At 34.6% G+C, this 20,917-nt stretch overlaps 1 protein-coding gene across 1 annotated transcript; it reads right to left on the reverse strand.

Annotated features, from left to right (window-relative positions):
* Positions 1-25: 25 nt before the first annotated feature.
* LOC129941597 (D-beta-hydroxybutyrate dehydrogenase, mitochondrial) lies at positions 26-8,132 on the reverse strand. Its single transcript, XM_056050269.1, has 4 exons — positions 7,881-8,132; positions 7,428-7,824; positions 384-745; positions 26-310 (listed from the first exon to the last, which is right to left on the reverse strand). Exons 1-4 carry the CDS (start codon positions 7,982-7,984, stop codon positions 199-201), a joined length of 975 nt encoding a protein of 324 aa, XP_055906244.1. The 5' UTR covers positions 7,985-8,132; the 3' UTR covers positions 26-198.
* Between the last annotated feature and the right edge of the window lie 12,785 nt (positions 8,133-20,917).

Genomic DNA, 20,917 nt, shown 5'->3' on the forward strand with positions numbered 1-20,917 from the left:
TAATTTCTTTTTCTGTTTAATGTATTTTCTTAAATATTAAGATTAATTATTATATATATTATATTGTTTTTATATAAAAAGAAATATCTAGTGGAATATCATCAAGATTACATTATATATATTAAAAAAAAAAAAAAACAAAAAGAAATAAACAAATTAAAAATTTTAAAATCACAAAAATAAACTAAATCTTTTTATTTAGAGAACTTTTTTCTGTCCTTTGTAGGAAGGCATTGAACAGAATCTTAAAGTAAGCCAGTCAACAATTGGAGTTGGACAGATGCTAAAGAGGTATCTGTATATTTTGTATCTAAGAGAAAAAGAAAGTTATAGAGAATTTAGAGATTGGGTTATATTATTTTGTTTGTTTGTTGGTTTCTTACCTCAAAGGTTCATGAATATACATCGAACGTGGATAAGTATTTGCGATGGCATCTTTGAACTTATCCAGCAATGATTTGTCGTCCATGGCATTTGGTGGCTTGAATCCTGATATTATTTTAAGATATTCGTTATATTCATTGAAATAATCTCCATAGAACTCCAATTGCTCGGAATTTAGTTCTTTTTTCATTTCAAGTGCATGATTCTGCTGACGTGCAGAGATATTGCTAACAGCTACAAATGATCCAGGTATGAAGTTCACAACATCTACGCCGTATTTTTTCAATTCGATTCTAAGTGAATCATTCCAGAATCTTAGAGCTGCTTTTGATGCGGCGTACGGTGCTAAGCCGGGTAGACTCTGCAAAGAAAATAGAGAAATCAAGTTTGTGATGAATATACGAGTATTTATTAATATGCTTATTATAAACAGGGGCCTTCTAAAGGAGGAGAAACTAGGGTGGAAGTCGAGAATGGGCAGGTTTAGGCGACATAAGGGGCTTACATCTGAAGAATTTGAAACTTCAATGGGCATTAAACAGGGGTGAATACTAAGTGCCCTACTCTTCATATTGGATCTTAATGATGTAACGGATTCTGTTAAAGGTGGTATAAACTTCAACGAGGTAACAGTTCCAGCTTTAATGTATGCGGAAGACATCGTATTTCTGTCTGATTCTGTGGATGGGCTTCAGCGAATGATTAACAAACTCCACATATATTGTAAAACTTGGAATTTAATAGTCAACCGGGAGAAATCCAAAATTATGGTGTTAAGAAACGGTGGCGGTCGATATGCTTGCTTGGAAAAGTGGAAGTTCAATCGAGAGATGTGGAGATAGTACGCAAATACAAATATCTTGGTATGATGATATCGGCAAACTTAAATGTAAACATAGATCTCGATAAAAAAAACTATCAGATGCTAAACGAGCAATTTCATCGATTTGGGGACGCTGCATTAGTAACAATTACGTGTCGCACATTGCAAAACAAACAGTGTTTCGTTGAACCGCAGCTTCAGTCTTTCTTTACGGAGCACAGGTTTGGGGATACAGAACATTATGAATCTGTCGAAAAATTTCTTCGTTTTTGTATACCTTAGAATGGAGGTAGATATCCAGACAAAAGAACAACTTTCCTATTTAAGAGAGAAATTCAACTTGTTGTTAAATAAATTCGGTTGAATCTTATATGATAGATACACTGAAGATGCTGGAGCTAAACTGTAGAGGAATTACTAGAGCAAATAAAACCATTATCTTAGTGAAAACACATACTTTCTTGGTTGCTACTCTGTTGAAAAAATAAGTAATGTCTTCAAAATAAGATTTGAAATAATAAGTTTAAATTTTATAGCCCACCGAACGGACTAACCAATTATTTGCGAACCTTGATACATGAACACCAGGGAGGACGTTTTACATTTTCTTGCAGTTTGTCCAATTTTAAAAGAACTTCGTGTTATGGTATTTCGTAAAAAGACCCTTGAAGAGGAAGATACAATAAGCATCTTAACCGGCGAAAAAGGATGGGATGTTTTATACAACTTTACAGTAGTTGCACTTCAATACAGAAAATTAATTTAAGAGGGAGATTTTTATTTTTTTGAAGTATTTTTTAAATTATTTTTTTTTTAAATTTTTGTTTGTAAATTAACTTACAATATGTATTTATTTATTGTTAACCTGGTAGACGGCTTTGAGCCACACCAAATAGACTAACATAACTAAGGCATTGTAAATTAATTATTTGAAATAAAAAGTTATTAAAACTAACATAAGGGGCTTGTAACTAAGGCAAGAGTTTCTAGTATCTGATTGGTCAGCTGGCAAAAAATTGCCTTACAATTAACTTTGGACAGATTCAGGGACTTGATAGTTAGGCAAGTTTCTAATATCTGATTGGTCAGCTGCTAAAAAACTACATCATTCAATAAGGCAACTTTAATGGAAAGTTGACTGGAAAGGTAGACAAGGAAAAACTCCCTAACCATTACGTCAAGTCTGCTTATGTCAAAATGACAGTTGATCATGTTTTTTTTTTCATTCAATTGAAAGCTGAACTTTGTGAATAATTTTCTTGCGTTTAATAACATTTTGTTTACACGGTTGGAAGACTTTAGAAAACATAAAAATTGGTAGAATTATTACAATACATTTTTTTTCTCGACAGATGACAGAGAATATGCTAATTTTAAAGGTCGTGCAAAAACATTTAAACATTTAACGACCATCCTTCTCAATCTTTTTTGTATAACTTCGTTTTCGTTGTATTCTGCTCAAAAACTGTCTGTCAATACAAAATTGGATTATGGTCCCTGGGACGAACATCATCCAATATTCAATTAGTGGAAAAGCGTCCAATTATTTGAAAATTTTCACCGATAAAATTGTGTGTTTACGTGGTTGATATTGGTAAATGGGCGCATTCATAAATCTAGTGACTACGTAGTCAAAATTTAACTAGCTTTGTGAATGTGAGCGTTCAATCTCAGATAGATAGGGTATCTGGATACTTTTCTGTTAGTGTTATACGTGTAAAATAGCAGCTGATCAAAAACAGCTGAGATGTCAAAAAAGGAATCCAATAGGATCCAAGAATTTCTGGGGTATGTAGGTATCTGACAGAACAGCTGATTCATCACATGGTAGAATTCCAAGAAACTTGAAAGTTAATTTCAGCTTTTTGTATTTGTTGGTAAACAAAAAGATACAAAATGTTAGTTGAAGTTGTGTTTGAGGATGTTCTATACATAATAGACGATGAAGAAGCTATTTGCCTCCGAACTTTCGAAGGTAATTACGATCTTTTTTTTTAAGCTTCAAAATTGACTTAGTTTGTTCTCGTGTTGTAGATGACCAATTTGCTAGGTCTTACTTTTAGTCTAGTGTCCCGCATTCTGAAGTTGAAGAATCTCATCCTCTTCCAGAGGTAGAACAAAATACAGGTAAATATATATTAATCTTTTGGAAATAAATAAATCTATCTTTTTTTTGTTTTTATGTATAAAAGCTATAAGCAAATAAGCTCGCTGAAAGGAAAGGTAAGTTATGCTTTCAGACGATTCGAAACTCCAAAGGAGAACAACTTTATTCCATTTTTTAAGCTTGGGAACATAAATGCATTCTTCTCTTCTTGCAGGAGTGCAGAAAGAGAAAGAACCAGCTCCGAGACCAAAAAACCCGGCGGAGAACAATTTTTCAAGAAATTGCAAAAGAACACGAGTCAATTTTTGATGAGAAGGGATTAGAAAAAGCGCTACAACATTATCATAGACAATAACAGAAAATGTCGACCGGTCTGATGGCTGAAATTTACCTCAACGAGGCACAAGTTAGTGACACCGAAACAATAAGTTCCCTTGTGCCATTCCCTAGGGTCTATCCGAAGTCTATAGCCTCCAGATTTTACTCGGAATGTCTTTTTTGGAAAGTAATATTTTCAGACTGAAAAATTTGATTAAGTGATACTGATGATGGGATTTTACTTGAGAAATATTGTTGTAATGTTGAACAGTTGGCCATTGCTCTCCGAGCAATGAACATACCACTTGAAAAATTTAGCTGAATGCAAAATGAGCAGAACCCTTAGCTAAATTGAACCTGTCTATAGCTGATAAGAAACTTTCAAGATCCAAACAAAAAACAACAGTTTTTTCTCCAAGTTAAAAGTTCTTTTATTTTGCTGCACTTTATGCAAGAGATCTTAAAATTTTGAAATCGTTAATAAGCAATTCATTATAGATCTCAAGACTAGTTTGTTCACATTTTATTGGCTATTAAAGTTGATGGTGCCCCTTGAATGGGTTTTAAAGAAGCTTTGGATAACCGAACGGATATATCATGCAACAAAAGTTCTTGCATTGGTTCCACCATTAAGCTAAAACGTTATCTACTGTTAACAAACCAACTCAAAATATTACCGCAAAGCAACTTCTATTCATTCGGAAATGAGATCGAAATTCTTCCAAACTATATCTAGGTATTATCACTTAATAATAATCATCGTTTCTGTAAGGATAGTTTTCTGTTAAACGTAAATCGTTTAAAACCAGAGATTTCGCAAGTAAATTATTAATCATTAAGAATTACAATTGAGCTAAGAAGAAATTTAACATAGATAACAGAGTAAGGCTATCTCTTGTTTATTCAATTGTGCGACGAATCAGTTGAATTATCCATTAAATGTTTTATCTTACAACAATTTCGACTTCGAAGCTTAAATATTTCTCTGCCTTTTGTGAACAGCTGACAGTTGTTTTTATTTTTTGACAGCTATCTTAATACAGCTATCCAACTTGATTAACAAGGTATCTAAAAATCCACTTATCCAAGATACCCTATCCAACCCGAGATTGAACTAGCCAATGTAAAATTGCACTACAAACTTAGTCAATTCGGGACTGTCAGATTACTGACAAATGCAAATATATAAAATGAAAAATATATATGATTTGATAACTTTATCTTATCTTTTGTGTTTTTAAATTCAATAAAATCAAATTTAAGACACAATTTGAATGATTTATATTTGTTTTTAAATATTGAACGATTCATTTTATTTTGAATTTGTGTGTCCTTAAGCCTAGTACATACTTGTGAACCATCTCGTGAACCCATATAAATTTCAGTTTTTGGTTCACCCGTGAAGTAGCTCGTGAAGCTGAGTGGAGAACAAAGTGGAGAGTTTTCGTTCACGGGCAATTCACGTGCAAAATGTACGGGAACTGTTGGTGAAGCTTTGACATTTGGTTTGTTTATGTTCACAACGTGTACTCACAAGTGTGTACCAGTGAGCAAAGTCAAAAGTTAACTTTCTCCCCTGGCGAACGTTCACTTCACGAGGAAGTATGTACTAGGCTTTACCGAGCAGCTGATTGTGAAACGTCAAAATAATTCTCCACTAACTTTGAAGCTGACTTTTTTACACTACGACGGTCGGAGGGGAAATTTCAACTACTTCTGTAGTTAATTTTAGCCAATCAGAATCCCTTGAATAAGTAGCCACTACTTTAGTGAATGCCCCCATTGACTGCTAATTTTTGTTCTGTCACTTTAGCCATAAAATTGTGTGTTTACATGCTTGATAGAAAATGGGTTGCAAAAAACTCCCAATAGTATAAGATTCCCAATTGTATATACTTAGTTTTATAAAGGACTTGTAACCTTTTAAAGAAGGAAGCTTTTTTGTAGCTTTTAGTACTTTCTGCAGGTAAAATATAGTCAAGTAAAATTCCAAGTTAGAAATGAATGACTTCTAAAAAGTTAACTAGCTGCATTGATCTAGAAAGAACTAATGGCTGAAACACATACAAGCTTCAGCTTCGGCTTCGTCTCCGTTACGTTAGGCCCGCTTCGAGGTTGCTTTGAATGACATTTCTATTATTTCATCCCTCCAAAGAGCAAATATTTTGTTTGTTGACATTTTTTTTACTGCTGATGAGCTGTCAGACAAAGCAAATGTTCAGATAATTGAACTAGAGCTTCCGTTTGGAGTCACATTACGTTACATTATGTTTTTTTCCTTACGATTGTCAAACGAAACGTGAGGTCGAAGCTACATTGTGATAGCATGCATTGAATTCCTATGGCTGAACTCGTAAACGTCAGGCGAAGCCGAAGCTGAAGCGTGTATGTGATTCAGCCATAAGTCTTTTATGGCGTCTAAACCTGCCCAATTTCCACAATCGCCTAAATCCTTTTAAAGAGGGTATAGGTGTATAACAGGACTCATTATTAGCCTTAACATATTTAAACTTAGTGAGATTTTTAGGAAAATAGTGAATAGAGAGTGAAAAACTGATTTGGGTAAAGCCTTCCAGATTCTGTGCGGATAATAAAGAAATCTAAACAGAACGTCCTGAATTGAGCTAGAAGCTAAGCTGATGAGCATTCCTGTGAGTGCGAGTATTATGGCAAAAACACATTTCAATTATAAGAAACCAATTGACACTTTTTTTAGGATAATAAAATTTGCAAACAAGACAATTCTGTAAAAACGATTTGGTAGTAACCAATTGCAATGTGGTTGCTACGAACTGTCAAACTCTATTCGCGTTCCACATATCATCCACAATGCAACGAATACATTATTCACGCTCAACTTAACCTCAAAATTATACCACTCTTGTTTTGTTTGTCGAAAAGGGTAATTTAAAAATTGACAATTCGTCGCTGGCTACGAATAGAAATAAAGCTCATGTGAAAGAAAAGTCAAAATATGCGACCATCCACAGTTCGCAGTTCGTAGGTCATGTGCAAGATGCTTAAATTCTACACCGTTATTATTTCCTCATTTGACAATTCTACCGAGATCGAAATCAAATGAGTTTATCATACACTGCTGTTGAAGTTCCACACCCGAAGGACAAGGATGTGAATTTAAAAATATGAAAAGCTGTGGCAGACAATAGATCGTTTATGAATAAAAGAAAAAGAGTCGGAGATAAAACAGAGCCCTGAGCGATACCACTATTTGTTTTATGTATTTTAGACAGACTATCCGATACAAATGTGTTAAAAGGTTAGAAAGGCAGTTTCCAATCCAACGAAGAAGAGATTCATTAATACCAAAAGCACACATTTTGGATAAGAGAGCTTGGTGCCAAACTCTTTTAAATGCTTCTGAAATATCAACTGCTATAATCCACTATTCGGTTAGATAAACCATCAAATCACCGATGGACCTATTATTACGAATGCCATGCTTTTGTTCTTCAAGATATTTCTTAAGCTGGTGATAAATATCAGCCTATCAGTTGAAGGCTATTTTAAAACATTTAAACATTTGAAGGACTGAATTCGAAAAAACGAGAATACCTTACGATTGTTTATTTCTACTTTTGTTTTAAATGAAGGTAGACAAAAACATCACATGAATTTCAATTAGAGTCAAGTTAGGGATTTCCATATCCAAGTAATTCACTTTTTTTGTTATCTTATAGGTTTTTATTTTATTTGTATCTTCTATTGAATAAGCAAACCTCTCAGGTAGAATATTGATGACAAAAGCAAAACAAAATAGGAGACCAAAATTCTTACCTGAAGACCACAATGGCTTGTGATATTAATGATTCTTCCACGATGTTGTCTTATCAACGGCAGCAATTCTTTGGTCATTCGCATCGTTCCCAAAACATTAACATTAATTTGAGATTCAAATAGATTGTTTGTTTGCCATTCGAATTCACCAAAACACATAACTCCAGCATTATTAACCAAGGCTGTGAAATTATAATCGTTTTCGTTTTCAACTATTTCACGAATCAATTTATGTGCCTTAATTATTGTATCCTGTTTCAGAAGGTCCAATTCCACTGTTATCATTCGCTTGGGATCGGATACACTTTGCAATAGTTTAGCACCTTCAGACTTACAACTATGGCAACCTGAGATTACGGTCATATTTAGGGAATGACAAAATAGGGCTAATGTGAAACTGAAATAAAATATTTATTTAAAATAATATCTTAAGATGTAAAACAAAAGTTATACCCTAAACCAGAATCACAGCCGGTTATAAAGACCACATTTTTGGGTGAGAAAGTCTTCAATTTCCTGCCGTAGCCGATCATTGAAAATAATTGTCGAATCATCATTATTTTGGTAGATTGTTTTATTTTTGTTTGTATTTTTTATTAATTTAATAAATATGCGTGTATGGTCTTTTTATTTGTTATTGTTTAATTATATTGAAAGAATTTTCGAGCAGTCTTTCAAGAGCACGATCCCATCAGGCCGGTGTTAATAAAAATACTAAATTCTGGTTCTGTTTCTGTAGGAATGTTTGGATTGGAAGGAACAGAAAGTGAAGATAGTGAATCTCATGGTGTGGATTGGGTCTGTAGGTATAGGATTGATTTTAATGCAAGAGAGAATAAACATTTGGGTATGTTATCGTCTGAAAGCCAGCAATACACGAAGGTTATGTTTATACATTTTGATAAGTGCTATAGCACATGTACAGTGAAGATTTTCAAGTACGTTTAGTATTCTCTTATGAGAACCAAAAAAGTATCTTTTGCATTTTTTTATTTTGAAATAAAGATCACTTTTGGAAATGAAGTTTAAATTAAAGGTAACTATAGGTTGCAAGCATGTACTCATTTTCATTTTGTTTAAGGTGTGTTAAAATATATTTCTTTTTTATTCTGTGGTTTTAATTAAGTTATTTAAGTTTATGAAGTAAGTAATCAGCGATTATATTTTTTATGTTATATGTTTAATAAATATACAATAGATGTGTTGGTTTCAATAGTTTACAATTCCTAAAAACTTGGTATACGTTGAATCTGTTAAAAAATCGGTAATGAAATCGTATGACTACGTGAATAGTAATCGTATCTACTACCCCGCTTAATTGCCTGGAATTGTGCTTTAAGAAGGGTATACACCTATTTTTATTATTTTATATTACGTATATAAATTATAGGAGTGGTCTCCTTTTGACTATTTTCATCGTTTCATGATTTTTCATTTCTTTTTTGATAGGCTTAGAAGTTTTCCTTTTTGCTGAAATGATTAAAGTAGTATTTTTGGATGTTATGATGTTTTAAATTTGCCAGCTGCAGTGAGTAAGAGTAATAGGTCTGAGTTACTCCAAAAATGTCAAATATTCTGATAAGGATTTAAAAGTTTTAAAATTTTGAATTTTTTTTTGTATGTTTCTTTCGGAAGGAGGTTAGGTTAGGTTATAGTGGCTGTCCAAGATGGAAACGGACACACTTAGGCCAGTTTAATGGCCCATTGTGATACCACATGAATCTTGAGGCTTCCTCCTAAGCTCAATGGAACCAGATTGAGTCCCTTACGAAACGTGAGAGGCTGATTATACCGATATGATTTAGATCGTTAAAGAAGAATTCTCCTAGGTAATTATTGCGTTTTCGAGCTAGAGGAGGGCATGTGCAGAGAAGATTAAGAACCGTTTTTTCCTCTTCCTCGTCTATACAGCTTCTGCAAAAGTTATTTGAGAATACGCCTAGTCTCGTGGCGTGTTTTCCTATTAGACAGTGTCCGGTTATGACACCTATTATCGAGCTTATATGCGATCTGCTTAGAGAGAGCAAGCACCTTGAACGTTATAAATTCAGTGTTGGCCAGATGTTTTTTGTGACTTGCCACGTGGTGATGTTGTTCAACCTGGTGCCTGCCCTCCTCACAGCGTCTTCCATTAGCAGCAGTTTACAAGTAGCGATTGGTATGCCAGTACTTGCCAAACGTGGTAGGATGGGCTGTACTGTACCGTTCCTGGCGAGTTCATCTGTCTTACGGTTACCTGGAATGTTTTTATGGCCCGGCACCCAGCAAAGGTTAATATTAAACTGTTGCGCCATCTCCATTAGAGATGATCGACAGTTATGGACTGTTATAGAGTTTGTAGAGACAGAGTCCAGAGATTTGATAGCGGCCTGGCTATCAGAGAAAATACGGATATCAGATGTTGATATCACGTTTTCTTTGAGCCAAGACAAGACTTCTTTTATCACCAAAAGTTCCGCCTGGAACACGCTACAATGATTAGGAAAGCGGAATGAGAGACTTAATTTCAGTCGTTCAGAGTACACACCTCCACTAACCCCTTCTTTTGTTTTTGACCCATCTGTGTAAAAATGGATTGACTCATCCTCCAAGAATGTCCTATCCTCCCAAAAAGATCTGGGAGGTATAGAAATCTGGAAGTTTCTGTCGAATTGCAGTAGGGGGATGATGTAGTATGTGTGCTTTGGATTTGATTCTAAGTACCTTAGAATTACGGAGTGGCCAATGTTGTTGTAAGTCCACTGTGACGAAGCTTTGAGGCAAATAGCAGAGCTTCCAGCTATTTGTTTGCTAAATATGTCAAGATGTGTAAGGTAGAGCAAGGTGTCCAGTGCCGCAGACGGGGTCGTGCGAAGCGATCCGCTTATACATAGACAAGCTCAACGTTGGATTTTATTTAGCCTATCTCTGTTTATACCTTCCTCTAAAGCAGTCCACAATACTGGCACACCGTACGTTAAAATCGGTCTGATTACCGATGTGAATAGCCAATGCGTGATTCTGGGTTGTACACCCGATTTATTACCAATAGCTTTTTTGCAAGAAAAGAGAACTACAGTAGCTTTTTTGACTCTTGCCTGTACGTTGCGTTTCCAATTTAGTTTTTTGTCTAAGTCAAGACCCAGGTATTTAGCCTCGTCTGAGAATTTTAATTGGATTACTTTAATATGGGGAGGGTTTACAAATGGAATTTTGTATCTCCTCGAAAATAAGACAAGATCGGTTTTGTGTGGGTTTACACCCAGTCCACACCGATTAGCCCAAAGTATTAGTCTGTCCAAGGCATTTTGTAAGAGTTCTCTTAGGATGTTAAGATGCTTTCCTGAAACTGCTGTAGCAACCTCGTCCGCATAGGCTATCACTCTGAAACCATCCACATCCAGACAAGTTAGGATTTCATTCACCACTAGGTTCCAGAGGAGAGGGGATAGAACACCACCTTGCGGTGTCCTTCTACTAACGAATCGTCTACTAGAGGAGTTGCCCAGTTTTGAGTAAATTATTCTGCTTAGTAAGCATTAAATTAATTAACTCCCGAAGCGAACTCTCTACATTTAGAGATGTTAGTGCAGATGTGATTGCAGATGTGTCCACGTTGTTAAAGGCATCTTCGATGTCAAGAAAAGCAACCATAGTGAACTCTTTATGATGGAGGGAATATTCGACGGTGCGTACTAAAGTGTGTAACGGTGTTTCCACCGATTTACCTTTACAATAGGCATGTTGAGACGAAGACAGAAGTCTTGTATCGATACGTGCCCTTAAATGGATATCAATCAATCTTTCCAAGGTCTTAAGGAATAATGATGATAGACTTTTAGGATTGACTTGCGAGCATTAACCTGTTTTGGGTATAAAAAACTTTAATTTCTCTCCATGCCGAGGGAACATGGAACAGGTAAAGACAGCTGGTAAAAAGTGCCTCAAGGATTGGTGCAATTATGTCAGAAGTCTTTTGTAACTCGGCTGGTATTATTCCATCTGGTCTTGCAGATTTAAATGGTTTGTAGCTTATCCCTTGTGATCAGACCTTGTGGATATGTTGTATTTGAACTTGAACGTATATAACTGTTGCAAGTTTCGGTAAGAGAACTACCAGAAAAGTGAGTGTCCAATAGTAAGTTCAGCGATTCATTACTTGAATTTGTCCAGGAGCTGTCTACATTTTTCAAGCAGCTTGGCATATCTGGACTAGTTGAAAGAATTTTCCGTAACCTAGAGGCTTCAGAAGTTTCTTCTATCATGCCAAAGAAGGATCGCCAAGATGATCGCTTGGATTGCCTTAGTGCCTTCTTGTAGATTCTTAGGAATTCTTTGTAGGAGTCCCAATGAGAGGTTAGTCTTGCAGCTTTGGCTCGGTTGAAAAGTTTCCTGCATTCCTTCCTGAGCGAGTCAAGCTCTGAGGCCCACCATTGTGGTTTCCTCTTTGCTCTTATGTGTATAAGTGGACAAGCAATTTCTAGCGATCTGTTCATAGCTGAGGTAAGGTCATTGACTTTGTTTTCAAGTTCATTAGCATTAGAGGAAGGACTAGATAGTCCAGTTCTAGTAAACTCTGTAATGAGTTCCTGTATGAAGCTCAGTCAGTTTCTCGATAGTTTCGAAAAGTCAATGGACTCGGGTTATCATCTACATTTATATTGAACTGGATATATCTATGATCAGAGAACGAGTGTTCTTTGGATACTCTCCAGTCAAAGATCATATGGTGTATAGTATCTGAGAAAAGAGTTATGTCTAAGACTTCTTGTCGAGTTTTAGTTATGAAGGTTGGTTCATTTCTTACTAAGAGGTTAGTACCAAGAATATAATCAAAACGAGACTCACCTCTGTCGTTGATATTCGTACTGCCCCTAAAGTATGATGAGCGTTAGCATCGCTCCCAATAATTAGGCGGATCATTTGCCTTTCCGCTTCAGCGACGACTTTCTCCAGGGTTTTTCCATCAAGGAGAGGGCCAAGGTGGTCATGGCTAAGATACGCCAACACTAGCCAGAAACTTTTTTTGATTGTTTCCAGCCTAGCCTAGGTGGTATCTTTGTCACTGAAATGATGGAGTAAAAATACAATAATGCTTCGTTTCACTAGTATACAAGATCTAGGTTCACCTTTATCTGTCACACACAGTGTGTAGTACCCAGGAGTCCTGAGTCCTCGAACAACGGATCTCACAAGCCAAGGCTCTTGGATCAGGACAATGTCTTTCCCGTTCCTTGCCAGACGGAGGAGAAGTGAGGCCGAGGTGTTTGTAGAATGTTGGAGGTTAATCTGTACTAACTGCAATATTTTGCCTACAATTAGGCAGATCAACCTCCACCGCGGTTTTGTTCTGATCCTCTGAGTCTGAGGATGAACTCAAAAGTTCGTCCTCGCTCAGAAGGATCATGTTAAGGTCGTCCTCAGTCTCCATTAAGGATGGACTGTCTACGACTATTGTAGAGGGTGAAGTCGTTCGGAAGAAACAAAAAGGAGATTTTTTAGAATTCAATTGTTAAAAAGTTTATTACAAATTTCATCGATTTTCGGGAAATCTTACTAAGTGGCAAATGGGTGGGGGATTTTTGTTGAGTAAGTGACTGTGGGTGAGCTGGGTGTGTCCATTCCTCAACCTGGTGAAGGATTTGTTCATGATTGCAGGCGTAGAGGTGGGTAGATAACTGGGCTGCAATTTTAGTTGATGGAAGAATAGTGGTGGTGATAACGAGACCAATCTATTATTTTTTGACTATGTAAAATAGAGAAAGTCAATTTTAAAATATCGTTTTTGGTAGGCTGGTATTTTGATATTGCTAAGTTTCTGTTCCCAGCGGTTATTTTGTCTTAGTTGTCTGCGTTCTCATTGTCTTTTACACCGATTGATTCGAGCCCCGTTGTATAGGACCTCGTTGGAATAGTAATGCACATAAGAATATTCGTCGTAAACAATGCCGCTCGAACACCCGAAACTTCTCCATCTGGGAAGGGGCAACGTTGAACCACACAGCACAACCATAAACGATCATTGGCAGTATGAGGGCCATGTAGCAAATTACCTTCACTCTGGGGTCAAGCCGACTGCTAAAAAACAGCCGTTTCGTCAGAGCGAAGGCTTTTCTCTGGCCCTTGTCAGAGCAGCATTTATGTATATGTCTGTAGAAATATAAATACTGATCTAACCAAATAAATGATGTTTTTTATGAATTACCAAATATTGCCCTATTTTGTGCCGTAATTTTTGTACATTGTGCTCTCTTTCGCAAAGGCAGACGTTCTCAATCAACTGGATTAGAAAGTGGTAGAGGTGTTCTCATTGCAGCAAGCTCGTCATACACCTGCACTGAATTAGCCCTAAAAGCCCACTAAATCTTTATAAAGTGCATGCAAAAATTTTGAATTCTATCTAACAAAACTTAAATCATGTAATTATTCTTGGAGATTTTAATCTGTCAAACATTGAATGAGTATTCGACCCCGACGAACTACATCTCTTGTCATTTATAGTCCAGTCAAATTAGACGAAAAAAGGGGTTCAGCTCGGAAAAATTCCCACCTAGCTGAATTTTGGTACACGTGTTTTTTATAGTGTTTGTTAACAATGTGTAAAAAGTCGACCTCGCGTCAAAGGTTTTTCGAGGTCAAAGGTCACGGAATTGGCCTTTTGTTTAATATCTCGTTTTTTATCGGTCGTACAAAAAAAGTTGCAGACACAAATTGTAGAGGAGGTAATTATCTACAAAAATGGTCTTCTAACATTTTCACGTCAAGTTGATAGTTTTTCCATTATAAGGCCAACGAAGTGTACACTTTTAATGAAATATGACTTTTTCGCTAAAAACAAGTAGCCTTTGCGGTAATATCTCGCATTTTGAATGTGAAATTATTGATACTTTTGAAAGTTATGATTTAATCCAAATAAATTGATGTGCGTATGATTTAAATCGTATTCTGGACCTTGTTTTTGTTGACAGAGAACTAACTATCTGTAATTTCAAAGACATAGCGAGTTACATGGTGCATATTCCGTGGTGTAAGTATTTTTGTTCTTTGGATTTATTAAATTTTTAAGTTTTTTTTTATTGATAACCTAAAATTGGCAATTGATATATGTATGTAAACAAATTCCAAGCCGCCTTGGTTCCATAAAAAACTATGTATGTAACTTAATCAATAGAAAAAGCAAGGCTTATATATTTATATCCAATTGGAACGAGAATTCAATGTTCTTAACAAATTTGTATTTCAAAATTATATTTTATCAATTGAATCTAACCTAAAAAAAATAGTTAATCATTCTGCTCCTACATCAAGAGAAAATTCGATTGATATTCCCAGGTGTATGAATAACCAAATGTATCAAGTATTTGTAATTCCTTCGCACACTATTTTGAATCGAGTTACGCTTATTCGAATGGCAGTTCAGCATGGACAGCCGAATATTTGTCTTTTGATGTAAGACATATATTGGATGTTTAGAATTAAATATTTCCGAAGATGGTGCTTTGAGTTTGAATTATGACAATAAACCAGGTTCTTAAAAAATGTTCTGCTTCTCTCGCTGAACCGCTTTTAAAAAATTTTAATAGCTCTTTGAAGAACGGCGAATTTCTTCCATAATGGAAGAAATCATTTTTAACCCCAATTTACAAATCATGGTCTAAATAGCAAATATCCAATTTGTAAATTGTCATGTATTCCAAAACTTTTCGAGAAATTGCTATAAGTAAAACTTACATTTTTAGTTGAGGAAAACATTTACCCGCTACAACATGGTTTCGTTGCATGAAGATCAACAACGACTAATCTATTTTCTCCAATTTTATTTTAAATAATCTGGAAGAACGACATCAAATTGATGTAATTTATACCGGTTTTTTTAAGGCATTTGATAGAGTAAGTTTTTGAAATGGTTGGAATCTTATCTTAAGGGTCGAGTTCAATTTGTTTGCATTGACGAAATTCTCTCAAAACTAATTTTGGTTTCATCTGGTGTGCCCCAAGGTTGTTATCTTGGACCCCTTCTTTTTCTAATTTTTATAAATGACTTACCTGATATTTTCTTCAACTCTAATCAACTTCTTTTTGCCGATGACTTTATTAAAGTTTTTTTCGTTGCATAAAATCTATTAATGACTGTCATCTTTCACAAGATGCCATTTTGAAACTATCCCAATGGTGCACGAAAAACCAGTTATATTTAAATGTCGCTAAATGTCAATGGTTTTCTTTTTGCCGCAACTTTTCTTAAATCATCTTTGAATATGATCTTGGTGTAGTTTTTGACTCTAAACTTAACTTTGTTAAGCACATTGAATTTAGTGTAACCAAATTGTATTGGTTTTGATTTTCAATTAAGTAGATCATGTTTAAAAAATAAACTATTACTGTATTTCACTTCAATTGATTTTATATTTTAATTATGTATGAACAAATTAATTATATATTTTTATTTGTATATATTTTTTATGTTGATTATATTTAAAGCATGTATATTTAACTTAAGTTTATATAATAAATCGTACACACCTTAATATTTATTTAGTAGTCTAATTGTAGATTTTTAAACCTCTTATTGATGAATAAATAAATAAATAAATTTAAAAAACAACGGAAATTTACCCCCTTAAGCCTAATAACCGCTTTACAACTTAAATCAAATTATGTGTAGTTAATGGTACATACATATCCCTACAATGCATGATTTTTTTTAATGTTGTCAATAAAATATATGTGCTTTTATATAGTGTCAAGAGATAATAAATGATAACAATAACAATTAAACTTTATTAGTTTTGAAGATATTCATTTTTTTCAATTCTGTTCCATATGTGGTACAGTATGCATTAAGATTAACATTTAGCTCTTAATTAGGAACAACGAAAATAATCATATATTTAGTTCTAAAATAACAATAGCTCTATTTATTGATGAAATTTATAAAAGCAATTGTTGTCTTTGTTCAAACACAACTCAACACGACACTTTTCGCATAATATATAAGTTTTTCCCTTGCATTGTGGATATTTACAGCGTTGTCTCTTCTCGCTCCATATAGGAAGATGATCAAATTTGTCCAATCTGACATCTCGAGGAGGAAGGATTGCTGCATTTCTTTTGTTTTTCTTTTCAATCATGTCTTCATGGATTTTTAAATCTTTGCCTAGTCGACCTTTTTTGACCGTTCCCAGTGATTGGATACTTTGTTTCGAGAGGAAAGAAATAAGTTCTGCAGAAATGAAGTTATTATCGAAAAATAATTTGCATTGTTGGTATCTCGGGATAGTTCTTGCTAGGCGGACTACAAAATTACTACATGCACCCAAGTCAGGCTCATTAGGATATCTCAATTCAGAATTATTTTCCATTCCAGAGTATATCTCGAAGTCGTATGCTATGCCTCTATCGTCACATAGCACGAGAAGCTTATATCCCCATTTGTGCGGTTTGTTGGGAAGATATTGACGTAAGAAATTTGCAGCTTTCGTTGCGCACATCTGTTCGTCCACTGATAAAGTCTCTGTCTTAGGTATACACTGGAATTTCTTTTTTAGACTTTCTATTATTGTCCTTATTTTATGTAGGCGATCATGTCCTGGATGACATGATGGTACTTGTAAGGAATTGTCGTTGAAGTGCAGGAACTGTCTTATCTTCTCAAAATTATTCACGGTCATAGTATCTCTTACTAAAGGTATACCTAACTCAGATTCCCAATACATCCGTATATTAGGCAATGGAGCAATGCTCATAAGCAAACATATACCTAAAAACTTTTTTAATTCGTACGTGGTGATACAGAACGGTTTAGATGGGTCTTTTTGGATGCTGAATTTATGCATTTCTTCAACTATGTGGGTTAGTAGTTCATCATCAAAAAAATATAAAAAATATTGCAATGGTGTATCTATAGTTGTGATTGGCGGCTCTAAAACTGTATGCCCAGAAAATTGGGGATGGTTAGCCTGTAAAGACTTCTTTTTCCAAATTAGATTTCTTTTCTTTCTTTTATCAACGGTATTATTATTTGAAATCCGATTTCTGGTAACTGGCATAGTGAATGAACTTCTACTTTGGCGTGCTGACGTACTTGGCTCTGAAATGATGGATTGAGGATTTGTTTTGGTGAAGGAATTGTTTTCGGCACAGAGAGTGCTATAGTAAGTAGAAGATAATGGTGCATACCTGGTAGGCTCAATATCATTTTCAGAGTATCTATCTGCAGACATTTGGTCCAAGTTTTCTCTGATTTTCGCCATGTCATCATCACTTTCCGCACTTGAAAAGTCTAGACCGTCTTCGCTTACTGAGGGTATATCTAAATACTGCTCAATCAACTCATCAGATATAACCTTCTTCGCCATTATCTGTAATAAAATCCAACCATGCATATGTTGTATATTGGAAGTGAGCTAATGCATGGTGTACCATATCTGGAACATTTAAATAAATAGGTATATTAGTACATAAAACAGTAGTAATTAAAAAAATAACTTACCTTCGTTAATTATACTTTATTTTCAATGTTAACTTATTTTTTTCCACTTAGAAATTTTGGTACAACTATTTTATTTGGATTTTTCAATTTACGCAAACCACGAAATCAAATCGATCGTTCAACTTTCTGTACGAAACAATATCAATCTATAGCTTACGCCATCTAGTGCATACATTTGTCCTCAGTAAACCGGTGCTAAGAGCTTAAAAATTATTCCGTCGGTCAAAAGATGTCGCTATGTATCTCTAAACAATCAGGAGACTTGTTTGTTTTGTCTGTACCAAATATGGAACAGTATGCATTGTAGGGATATTTAACTTCACAGCACCCGGTCGTATTTTTTACATTCAATTCTGAAATGAAGTAACCAAGTTTACTAGTGAAAATATGCAGGTAACAACTATTAGTATTGGTATGAAAAAGAAAGAGTTTAAGATAGCAGCTATATACTGCCCACCAAGACGCTCCTCGACAGAAGATGACTATACTTGGGCATAACTTTCTTGTTGGTGGAGACTTCAATGCGAATCACACCAATTGGGGTTCAAGACTTATATCAACAAAAGGCAAAAGACTTTTCCAAGCAGGCCGTAAATACATTTGCGAATTCTATTCCTCCAGGTCGCCAACTTACTGGCCTAGAGTGATTTTAGAGAAAAGCTTTTAAGTTTTATACATTTAAGATCTCCTATGGATACAATCGAGCGAATTGACCATGAAGTGGAACAATTTATTGCTGATGTGCAACAGGCCGCTGAAGAAAATACTCGAACATTTTCTAATAGAAGACAAAATGAAATAAAATATCCTTTAGAGATAAGAGAGTTGATAATAGAGAAAAGAAGAGCTCGAAGAAAATGGCAAAATACTAGATTTCCAGATGTATGTATTTGTATAGTCTTTATTCAATTATTAAGAAAAAGTTACAATAATTACTTATACATAGCTAGTAATTATAATAACAAAATTAAATAAATAAGTGACATTTTTTGTTTTGAAAAAAAAACAGAGTTAAATGTCACATCAAAGAAAATTAAAAACTTCAGTGAAAAACAAAAATTAAGTATTAAGTGGGCATTTTTTTGTAGAGTTTGCACGTGTATGAGTCCATATCAATGCTTTGAACAGTAATTTTACCGTTACCTCCAAGTGAATAGGCAAAAAAAGCCCAACGCTCGAAAAACAATCAATGCAAAAATTTATTGCATTTCTTTTCTCAGTCCGATTCTAGCGCTGTTGGAAAGTGTTGCTTTGTTTAATTATTGTTCCTTATTTTTTGTGATTAAACGTGATTATCATGCCCGGTTCTAGACGTCAATTAGAGCAATTTGATTGTACTTCAAAGAAATTATGTACATAAATCAATTCATTTATTTGAAAATTCAAGACAAGAAGATATATACATAGGTAGTGAACTATAAACCAATCCAAACCCATTTATATAAAAAGAAAAATATCAGTGATGATGCTCGAATAAGTGTATTAGATTAACAATTAAATAATTAATGGCAGCACAACTTTGATTTGCTCGTGATTAAATTCAAAAAGCCAAATTTTTACTTTTCTATATCTTCAGGAAGCTTATTGAATAACTTAAATGCGATAACAGAGAAAGAGTTGGTTCGATAAGAAGAAATACAAACGACAAAACTAGAGACACTACCTAGATTTTGAAAATCATAGATTGGGCTTTGTAAACAGCCACTTCTTAAAAAGAAAAATTTCAATACTTTAAAATAGAAAAGATGTTTTATTGGCAGAATTTGTAATTTTTTGAAGAGTTCAAATGAATGGGCAAAACGGTTGCTCCTACAAATTTTTCTTATAACGTACTTTTGCAGGACAGAAAGATGCTGAATTTTTTAATGGTACGCACTACCCCAACAACTTAACCCATACTCTTATTTAGAGTGAAAAATTCCAAAATAAACCATACGCAAAGTTTTACTATCTAAGAATTTTTCTAGGTGATACATGGCACGAAGAGGTGACTGAAAATACTGTTTCAGTTTCAAAATGTGATAAGACCAGATCATATTTTGATCAAAAAGGATACCGAGGTATCTAAATTGATCAACGACATCAATCTTGAAGCAAGGCGCATTGTAAGTATATTCAGAATTGAACCAAATTTTTGAGCTAGCAGGATCGCATATACAAGTAAGGTCACAATGTCGTTCACAATTAGAAACATGAAAAACAACATCCTTCAAATGTAATCTCCAATTCAAAATATCTTTAAAATATTATAAAATTTTTCAGTTGTAAGATATAAATTAAATATCAAATCTCTGAGCAAGCTGCGTATTATAAAAACAAAAACAATAATTTGTAAAAAGCATTTATCTATGACATTCACGGGAACTCAAACTAAAGTACATACGTTTAGTTTTATTACTGACAGTTAGCTTATGACAGGCAAACCATTTGCGTAAAGTATTAACATCATTATTAATATCTGCAATTAAATTCAGAGGGTTATCTGAAACATATGCAATACTCGAATAATCAGCAAAAGCTTTCACTTTACCGGAAAAACTTTGATAAAAAAGAGAGTTTATGTAAACAAGAAATAAAATAGGTTCAAGGACAGATCCTTTGGGAACACCTAGTTTAAGAAAATTACTCGCACTTAAGCTTTCACCAACTTTAACCTTTTGCATTCTATTCTTGAGATATGATGTGAACCAACTTAGGATGAAGCCACGAAATCCCGCACTACACAATTTGTCCAAAAGAACATTGTATTCCACCATGTCAAATGCCTTCGTTATGTCTACAAATAGACCGGCGGCGGCGCGGCGGCGGGCGGCGCATGATTTTTTGTCATCTAAACCTTTGTTGATTAATGAGCAAAAAGCTATGACTGCATCTTCAGTTGACAGACCATCCCTAAACCCAAATTGATCAGGACTGAAAAAACTTATAGCCTTAAAATAATGCAGCATACGACTCTTCATTGCTTTTTCGAAACCTTAGAGATTGAAGATAGTAAAGAAATAGATCTATAATTATTTTT

The sequence above is a fragment of the Eupeodes corollae genome, chromosome 1, assembly GCF_945859685.1.
Source record: "Eupeodes corollae chromosome 1, idEupCoro1.1, whole genome shotgun sequence".
Lineage (NCBI taxonomy): Eukaryota > Metazoa > Arthropoda > Insecta > Diptera > Syrphidae > Eupeodes > Eupeodes corollae.

What these genes read in the sequence shown, in the direction of transcription:
- LOC129941597 (XM_056050269.1), bottom strand. Translation starts at nt 7,984, where the DNA reads ATGATGATTCGACAATTATTTTCAATGATCGGCTACGGCAGGAAATTG. An exon ending in GGCTGTGATTCTGGTTTAGG is followed by an intron (nt 7,825 to 7,880) that starts GTATAACTTTTG and finishes ATTTTATTTCAG; the next exon opens with TTTCACATTAGCCCTATTTT. An exon ending in TATATTCATGAACCTTTGAG is followed by an intron (nt 311 to 383) that starts GTAAGAAACCAA and finishes TTTTTCTCTTAG; the next exon opens with ATACAAAATATACAGATACC.